The 8913-nt window shown below is 51.9% G+C and overlaps 1 protein-coding gene across 3 annotated transcripts; it reads right to left on the bottom strand.

Moving 5' to 3' along the window:
• Positions 1–429: 429 nt before the first annotated feature.
• Positions 430–6073, bottom strand: NENF (neudesin neurotrophic factor). Of its 3 annotated transcripts, XR_004973383.1 has the most exons (5): positions 5837–6073; positions 2893–2953; positions 1886–1989; positions 1505–1779; positions 800–935 (listed from the first exon to the last, which is right to left on the bottom strand). XR_004973383.1 is itself a non-coding variant. In XM_036344324.1 (4 exons), the coding sequence occupies exons 1-4, from the start codon at positions 5996–5998 to the stop codon at positions 773–775; spliced, it is 438 nt and encodes a 145-aa protein (XP_036200217.1). In that variant the 5' UTR covers positions 5999–6073; the 3' UTR covers positions 430–772. The 3 variants fall into 3 exon arrangements, 2 of the variants coding, with proteins under 2 accessions (XP_036200217.1, XP_036200216.1); XM_036344324.1 differs by lacking the exon at positions 1505–1779 and having other exon boundaries at positions 430–883; XM_036344323.1 differs by lacking the exon at positions 1505–1779 and having other exon boundaries at positions 430–935; positions 5837–6062.
• Positions 6074–8913: the final 2840 nt, after the last annotated feature.

Below are 8913 nucleotides of genomic sequence, written 5' to 3'. Positions count from 1 at the left end.
ATCCTGGGCACCAGAGACCAGTTGTGACAACCACAGATTTAAAAATATCTCTGGACATGAGCAAATGTCCACTAAAGGGGAAAATCCTCCTTCAAAAGGGATTTCCTTATGAAATCAGACCCGAGTCTCGTGAGTTGCGTGTCCTTCACTGTCCTTGGAATGACCTCCAGGCCAGGCTCTGCCCACACTGGACCCTAGCCCTCCACTACAGAGTGGGCTAAAGCCAGTTCACTCTCTTGGCCGTGGAGGGAAACCAGACCCTTTACTACCTCCCTCTCCCTTTCTCTATCCGTCCACCTAACCCTCAGCTCTCAGCTCGTGGGTGCCCTCTGCTGCCTGGCCCCCTCACAGGCAGGGGAGACAGAGCAGGAGGCTCCCCATTACAAGTGGTGCTGATGAGGCTCCAAGGAGAGGGCATATGTGGAAGAATTCTTTTATGAAAATAAGTTTATTTCTGTGCTTATTCTAAAGCAAACATGGTCACAGTAAGAAATGTGGCAAGTACAGAAAAATAATAAAGAAGAAATGAAAGTCACTGGTTAATTCAGCCACCCAGAGGGACCCTGACGAGGCTGTTACTACCACCGGGGCTGGCGTGTGGGCAGGAGACCCAGGTGCACAGAGCAAGTGACCCAGGCAGGACAGTAGAGGCGTTCGGCGTCCCGGTCAGACGTCTGCTTTATTCAGACCCAGGTGACCAGAGAGCCAAGCGTGTCTCTGCCCCACCCTCCCAAGAACCTGCTCCTACAGACAGAACATCAGAGCTCGTCCTTTATGTCAAAATGGGGCTGGTCTTCGGGCTTGAAGTCCAGGTTGGGGCTGCCGTCCTCGTTGAGGATTCTTCGGGCCGTGTAGCCGACGATGGGATATTTGGCTTTGTACACTTTGGTGAAGACGTCATCCAGGGCTTTCAGCTCCTCGGCCGTGAGGCCCGTCTTGAGGAGAAAAACCCAAGAAACGGGTAGGGGGTGGAAATGAGGGAATCATGCTTGGCACGGCCTCTCGCCAACCCCGCCCTACTCTCCCCACACCCCTCATGCAAGAGAAAAAAACACCTCAACAAACCAAATAATGGACACTGACTTTGTAAGAGACAACCCTGTGGGGTGGGGAGTGATGCGGGAGGGGGGGGGGTGCACAATGGCTTCATTGTGTTGTGCTGTTCAACTGATGTAGGAATTCAGGACCCCAGAGGACAACCAGCCTGGGACAGGACGGGGTGCACTGGTTCATTCCACGGCTCCCTACGTCCTCCCATCATAGATTTATACACCTTCCTAAGTTCTTAATTTGTTTCTGTAATGTGGCAGTTTAAGAGTTTGGCTCATTAGAGCACAGCTGGGTGAAGGCCAGCCTTTCTGTTGGGATTACACAGGCACTGAGGTGGTTTTAGTTCATGCTTCCTTCTCCTTCACAGAAATGTGAGCATGGGGGAGACTCAGCTTCTCAACCTCAACCCCCCCCACCCCAACCCCACCCCACCCCCGTTCATCCCCTGAGCTACCGAGAGTGGCCGGGGGAGTGGGTCGCAGAGACTAACAGCGGATCTGTAAGAGGCGGGGGTGGCAGTGCAGACTGTCAGGGCTGGGGCTGCCAACTCCAGCTGGAGCCAAACTGTGACGCTTCCTGAACGTGATCACGAGTTCATGAGTTTGGACTTGACCCTGGGGAGCCACGGAAGGTTTCTGACCAGGAGTGGCACCGTAGGATATCTACTTCAAGAAAACAGTTGGCCGCCACACCAAGTGGACTGGAATGCAGCCTAGTTAGGAAGCTTTGCTATTGTAAAAAGAAAAAAAAAATGAAAGGAAAGAAAAGAAAGAAAGAAAAGCAGGCCATGGCCAAGGGGGTGGAACATTAGACAAAGGCTTAGAATCTGGCTCACGGTGTCATGGGTGAGGTCTGCAGGATCCAGGGACATCTTGGCTACTCCTCTGGTGGAGTCCTTCCCGGCCAAAGCATTGTAGGGGGCTCCTCGTCCATAAAACTCTGAAGTGGGGAGGAAGGAGCGGGATGTGAGTGTGGATGTGCACGCAGGGCAGCCAGGAGGCTGCACGTGGCAGTGGCCGGAGGGGCAGGGGGTCTGAGATCCAACCCGATCCTAAGAAAGGCTCCAGGCCCGAGGGGAGGGAAGGCAGTAACCCCCAGCCATCAGTTTGGATTCGAGTAATTCAGAATATGGAATGAGTCGCACATTGCAGGGCTGAGATACAAAAATAATCTCTTAAAATATTTAAAATCCAAAAAGAAAAAAAAAAAAATTTAAAATCCAAGCAAGGAAAATGTTCAATTTTCTTAAATGTTGGGAGAACCACCCCAGCTGGCTGCTCAGTGGTCAGAACATCATCCCACAAACCAAAAGGTCACAGGTTTGATTCCTGGTCAAATCAATGTTTCTCTCCCCCCCCCCCCCCGCCCCCCCCCCCCACCTCCCATTCACTCTCTAAAAAATTAATGGAAAAATATCCTTGGGTGAGGATTTTTAAAAAGTTGGTAGAATCTAAGTTTATTTCCATTCAGTATCCTTTATTTGGTATCAGACAATGAACCATGACAAAACTACTTCCATAGCATTTGTAGTTACCAGTTGGGAAACCATGAAATGGCATTAAAATGTTCTACGATCCCAACTCTTTGTAACATTTTTCCTCTCACTGCTTCAACTAGGGTAAATCATCAAATATGGATTTGATTCCATAGGAATGGGAGCCAGGGAAGGTTCTGAGCAAGAGATGGACATTATTAGGAAACATCTGCCCAACACTGACGAAGCTTGTTCCCTCCATCTGGGGACAAAGGACTTGCCCTGAATTCCCTCCCTCTCCTCACCCCTCCAGGGCCCACCCTGCCAAGCTCTCCAGAAATAAGGACTCAGAAAGCCAAGCCACTTACCCTTCCCAGAAGTGACATCAAACACCACGCCCTTCACCGCCATGTAGATGGGCTGATCTTCCTAGAAAGCAGGAGAGAAGCTGTGAGGAGGAGACGAAGAGCCCAGCATTTCCAGCTCAAGTTAGTAATATCTCTTCCCTCCTGGGCTGAGCAGAGAGGAGAGAAGCTGGGAGAGTCGCAAAGCAGCTTCCGTAAGGCGTCCTCAGCAAGCTCGCCCCTGCCTGCACCATGGTCGTGCCCACTCCCAAGAACTTGGAATTCCGAGTTAGAAATATCACGACAAGCCCATGGCTATACCACTCTTTTTTTTTTTTTTTTTTTTAAATCAGGAACTGAAGCAACTCTATGTAAACAAAAATTCAAAAGAATATTAAATGATGAATTATTTAAATCATTCCAAATTTTCTTTCATCTTCGTGAAAGAAAATGAAAATGTACATGGACATAATTAGTGTAAATTATCTATTTTATGTTTTGCTTCTTTTTTAAAATATATTTTATTGATTTCAGAGAGGAAGGGAGAGGGAGAGAGATAGAAAGATCAATGATCAGAGAGAATCATGGATCGGCTGCCTTCTGCACGCCCCACACTGAGGATCGAGCCCGCAACCTGGGCATGTGCCCTGACTGAGAATCAAACCATGACCTTTTGGTTCATAGGTCAATGCTGAGCCACAACGGCTGGGCATGTTTTGCTTCTTCTGGGTGACGTTATTTCATCTAAACATTTGCATGTATTGAAATAACCAAAATGGCTGCCCCTTAAACCGCTATATTTTGTATTAGTGATACTTAGTACCTGTTTGTTTAGCTATTCTTCTACTTTGGGTATTTGGGTGGTTTCCAATTTCTTAGAACTATCAACAGCAGAATTATGAATATCTTTCTACGAGTTACTTTCTAATTTGGTGAATTATTTCCTTGAGGCCTGTTTCAATATGTGGAATTCTTGGGCCAAAGAATATGAACAACATAATCGCCTTTTATATTTTATCAGTTTGTCCTTCAAAACACAATTTACCATGCTAGGAAAATACAAGTAATGCTGTTTCCCCACAGTTCTGAGAAATTCTATACTTTTTTTTGTTGTATTCCTGGGTATACAATGTTACCTTAATTTCCTCTCACAGGAGGATAAGACAAGAGCAGATGGTGCGATTTTCTAGCCTCATGAAGTCGGGTCAGGTTGGGGTGACTGGCAGTTCTCGGACACCCAGGACCTGATCTTTCCTTTGTCTGAGCCCCGTCCAGTGACAGGGACAGCAGCCAGGTGGCTCACAGGCCAGGGTGAGGGTGGGAGTCACAGCTGGGTGTATAAGAATTTTAAAATGTCCCAAAACATGCTGCTTGGTGTTCTCTGGGGTTCTTGCCTTCATGGAGCTTGAGTTCAAGTGTTTTCATGACCACAGGTAACAGACAGAGAAAAGCACTTCGAACATCACCATCTCATTTAATTCTCACTCCCAAAAAATCTATATAGAGTGGGAATTCTACATATATAAAGTATATAAATATATTTTATTGATTTTTAGAGAGGAAGAGAGAGAGGGATAAACATCAAGGATGAGAGAGAACCATTGATTGGCATCCTCCTGCACGCCCCCTTCTGGGGATCAAGCTAGCAACCCCCCGCATGTGCCCTGACCAGAAAAACAACTGTGACCTCCTGGTTCACAGGTGGATGTTCAACCACTGAGGACACCAGCCAGGCTAGAGTAGGAACTCTTATCTAGCCATTATGATGGTCATTCAACCAAACACTTAGGGAGGTGTTGCTGTGAAGGTATTTTGTAGATGTGATTAACATCAACAGTCGGTTGATTTTATGTAAAGGAGATTGTCCTGGATAATCTGGGGGCACTGATTACATCAGTTGAAAGGCCTTAAGGATTGAGTTGAGATTTTCCTAAGGAAGAAGAGAGCCCACAGTGGGCTGCGGCATCAGCTCCGGCCCAGGCTTGCGGCCTCCTTCCTGCAGCCTGCCCTACAGATGTTAGACTTGCCTAGCCAGCCCCCATTATCACATAGACCAACTTCAACCGCCCCTCCTCCCTTCCTCTGCCTACAAACATCCAATGGGCCCCCTACCCAAAATATTCTTTGCTTACCCTGTTTCCAGCTCAAGCTTCCCTCTCTCCTTCCCTCAGTTAAGTATGAACCAATTACATCAGCTTAAAAAACCAAGGATTTTTTTCCCTCCGTCCCCATCCTGCAGCCCCTGGTAGTGCTGCTGCTCGTACCCCCAACACGGAACTCTCTCTCCTTGGGTTCTGCGCTGGGGCCCCTCCAGGTCTCCCCCAAGTCTGGAGATTCACTGGTAGGACTGGACTCAGCATAAGGTTGTGCTCAGAGTAGGGTTACAGCGATGTGGTCAGGACCCACCGCCTGGCACAAGAGAAAAGGACATGGGGTCTAGAGCAGCGATTTTCAGCCTCAAGGGCACAGGCGCCAGGAGCAGGTGAGGAGTCAGCTGCAGAGGAGGCCTGGGACACAGGGGCAGGAAAACGAAGTGCAGGGAAAGCCTGGATCACCCCTGGGCGAGCCCCAATTCCCGCCGGACCCAGGAGCAGGCTCAGCTCCCCTCCTCCCCTGCCACTCCCCCCAAAGAGTGGGCAGAAGTGTCTGCCCCCCAACATTCTGGGGCTCCTTACAGACCACCAGCCAGAGTGCGTCTCAAGGAGGCAGCTCGAGGGAAAAAAGAGGACAGCGTGGGTGGGGTCTTCTCGGTTAGTGAAGGGGGAAAGCTGGGCGCCTCGGTTGCTGAGGACTCCCCCTTATCCCTGGGCGGCCATGGGGCCTGGAGCGAGGAGGCCGGGCAGGCCAGGCGCCCAGCTCCAAACCCGGGCTCCGGGAGGGGGCGCCCCCCGCGGCCCAGGCCTCCCCGACGGAGCGGGCGGCCTCCGGGTCCCGGGCCCCCGCGCCTCGGCCCGAGCTCCCCGCGTACCTCCTCCCCGCCGTAGTGGGCCAGCTCCTCCTCCGTGAAGAGCCGCACCGGGGGCCCCCGCTCGGCCGGGCGCGGCGTCTGCCCGGCCCGGACTGCGGGCAGCCCCGGGGCCAGCGCCAGGGCCAGGGCCAGGGCCAGCGGTCGCAGCCAGGCGCCCGCCATGCTGAGCGCGCCGAGCAGGGCCAGGGGACTCGGGCGGCGGGGCCCGCGCGCTCCGGCCCGCCCCGCCCCGCCCCGCGCGCTCCCGCCCGCAGCCCCGCGCGCCCCGCCGCCCGCCGCCCGCAGCCCGGGGCTGGAGTCAGCCTGTCCGCGCCGCAGGAAACAAACTAGGATTGCAACCCAGCGCTCCCGACTCCAAACTGCGGGCTGGAAAGGGAGCCAAACAGCGACGTGGTGCAGTGGTTCCTGATGGGGTGCATCGATGCCACAGCCCAACTTCCCAGCCCCCGGGAAGGTATGCAGGGGCGAGCAAAAGTAGGTTCACAGTTGTTCGTCTGGAAAAACTATTTTGCGTGCTCACAACTGTGAACCTACTTTTGCCCACCCTTGTATTCACCAACTAGAACTTCCACCTTATTAAGCCATTGGTACTTTGGGCTGGTTCTTTTTCTTCTCCCCAGCTGTGTTTAGATTTCGGGTCCCCAAGGAGGTTTTTGCAAAGGATAGGGCACGGATGGATATGCACCGAGATGATAATTAATAACCAACAGTTGCGCAAGGCTTCCTCCATGAATTTATTTAGCACACACTTTCTGATGTCCCTGGGGACATAGCCCCTGACAGGGCTGATCCATGTCCACATGGAGCTTACATTCTGGGGGCAGATAGACAAGAAGTAGGATACATTAGTATGTTAGATGGCAAGGAATACGGGGGTGGGCGTGGGGGTGGGAGGGGCGGAGGGGTGGATTAAGCAGGGCAAAGAAATAGGGAGCATCGAGAGATGCAATTTGAAATTGGCTGACCAGGGAAGGCCCCACTGAGAGGATGGTATTTGTATAAAAATCTAAGGGGAGGGGGCCGGTGTTCTGGAGGGGAGAGGGATCCCTGGGAAGGGCAAGTCACAGCCATGCCCATAAATGCTGAGGAAGCAGAGTGCCCTGCCTGATGGAGGAGGAGCAAGGAGGGAAGAGGGTTAGGAGGTCAGGGGGTGAGGGAGTCAAGGGGACGGAGGGGTGGGGCAGATCTCAGGGGGCCTCACAACTTATTTTTAAAAGACTTAGGTTTTTACACTGAGTGAACGGAACAAAGGAATTAGTTACAATGTTCACAGAATGACTCTGGTTGTTGTGTTGACAACAGGCTGAAGCAGAGAGCTACCACAGTGACCCAGGCAAGGGATCACGGTGGCTTGGACCACGGTGGTAGCAAGGGAGGTGGGGAAAAGCGGTTGAATTGTCATATGTTTCCAAGGTGCGGCCAGTAGGATTTGCTGACAGATGAGACATGAGGCCTGAGTAGCAAAGAGGAGTCAATAATGACCCTGAGGGTTTGGCCTGGGCAACGGAAAGGATGAGTGATGATAGGAGGAGCTAGTTTGGGGAGAGATCAAGATCAGACGGTTCAGTTAGAGACACGTAGATATCTAAGTGGAAGTATCCGTTGGCTGTCTGAGTCTGGAATTGGGGGCTAGAGATGCAAATTTTCGAATCATTGGCATGTAGATTGTATGTAAAGCCACAGAATGACAGATTGTCAGAGAAGTACACGTGCATAGGGAGAAGGAGGGGACTGAGGACTGAGTTCTTGGGACCTGCCAATATGCTGTGGTTGGGAGAACTGGCAAAGGAGACCAGTGCAAGGTGTACTGTGTGCCAAACACTAGGTCAGCACTTTTACATGTGTTAACTCAGGCCGTCCTCACTATGACGCTGTGCAGTAAGAACTACTATCGCCCATTTTACAGATGATGAAACTGAAGCGCAGAGACCCTAATACCTTGCCCAAGGTCACACAGTAGGTCACAGAGCCAAGACTTGATGGAGCACAGGCCCTGTGTCCCAGAGTCTGCCCCCAACCACCAGGCGACAACCCCCTCAGGGACTGCACCAGGTTTTCTTATTCAACAGAATGGGCCCCTCCTGCAGAGCGGCCTCAAAGGTCTGCCCACAAACCCCGGAATCTCAATGTCCACATGACTAACAGGCCGGCAGCCTCCCTGATAGGACTGTGTTGAAGCTAAGAATGGAAATGGATGTGGAAGGTGGTGTGAGCAGCGGCGTGCAGGATATATGTCCCACTGCGCCACAGGAGCTCCAGGCTGGAAGAGGCCCTTCTAAACCCTTGAATAGAATATCCTCCCCTACCTGACGCATCCCGTGCCCTGATAACATCCCTGGCACACGCTGTGCTACTTCTCTGCTCAAACCCTTTCTCTCTCTACAGTCCTACCTGGTAGGAACCCTTTTGAGTCCCAAGATACTCCCTGTAGTTCCTACTGGTCAGATATAGTTTCCTCTTCCTCAAGATGCTGCGTACAAGTCTATAACTTCATAGCCTGCTCGTATGCCGCCCTGGGAGTCCTCCAGGCAGCCCCCTGTCTACTTGAACTCAGGTTTGTTTTTCCAAACAATTCAGTCAGTCCCCTGCAAGGAACATAGAAACTGTTCTGAGTGCAACAGAGTGTATGTAAGGCAGGGAGTTGGTTACATAGGTGACAGAGAGGATGAGAAGCAACCTTGAGATTAGCAGCTGTGGGAAGTTTAGCAACATCCTGACAGTCAAGGGAAGAGGTGGTGATATTAGAGTCTGGGGGCCTGGGTCATCTGGCTGAAGCTAGAACCACAAAAAGCCTTGTAGCAGCGGCTGGGGCCATGGAGGGAAGCTGCGAGGGCAGACAGCAAGGGAAAGAGAACCCTTGCTGCTCCCTGGCCCTGACCCCCTCAGCCTCTCAGCAGTGCTTCCCCGCGACCAAACCCAAGGCCAGCTTGTGGAAACCCAGCCCACAGGGCCAGTCCCTGCAACCCAGAGCTGAGAGGCGAGGACCAGATCTGAGAACGAACAAACCCAGAATCAGCACAACCCAGCCTCCAGGACCTGGCCGCTGCCCATCCCCCTGACTCTCTCCTGTGTGGCCT

Source organism: Myotis myotis, unplaced genomic scaffold, assembly GCF_014108235.1.
Source record: "Myotis myotis isolate mMyoMyo1 unplaced genomic scaffold, mMyoMyo1.p scaffold_m19_p_18, whole genome shotgun sequence".
NCBI classification, from domain to species: Eukaryota; Metazoa; Chordata; class Mammalia; order Chiroptera; family Vespertilionidae; genus Myotis; species Myotis myotis.
Note: the sequence above shows the minus strand (reverse complement) of the source record. Positions and strands in the feature narration are given on the sequence as shown.

Bases quoted from the DNA above. Each gene is read 5' to 3' on its own strand.
- NENF (XM_036344323.1), bottom strand. From the start codon at position 5,998: ATGGCGGGCGCCTGGCTGCGACCGCTGGCCCTGGCCCTGGCCCTGGCG. The intron at 2,954-5,836 runs GTACGCGGGGAG...CCTGCTTTCTAG, and splicing joins CCCACTACGGCGGGGAGGAG to GAAGATCAGCCCATCTACAT. The intron at 936-1,885 runs GTGAGCCAGATT...TTTCTCCTCAAG, and splicing joins CAGACCTCACCCATGACACC to ACGGGCCTCACGGCCGAGGA.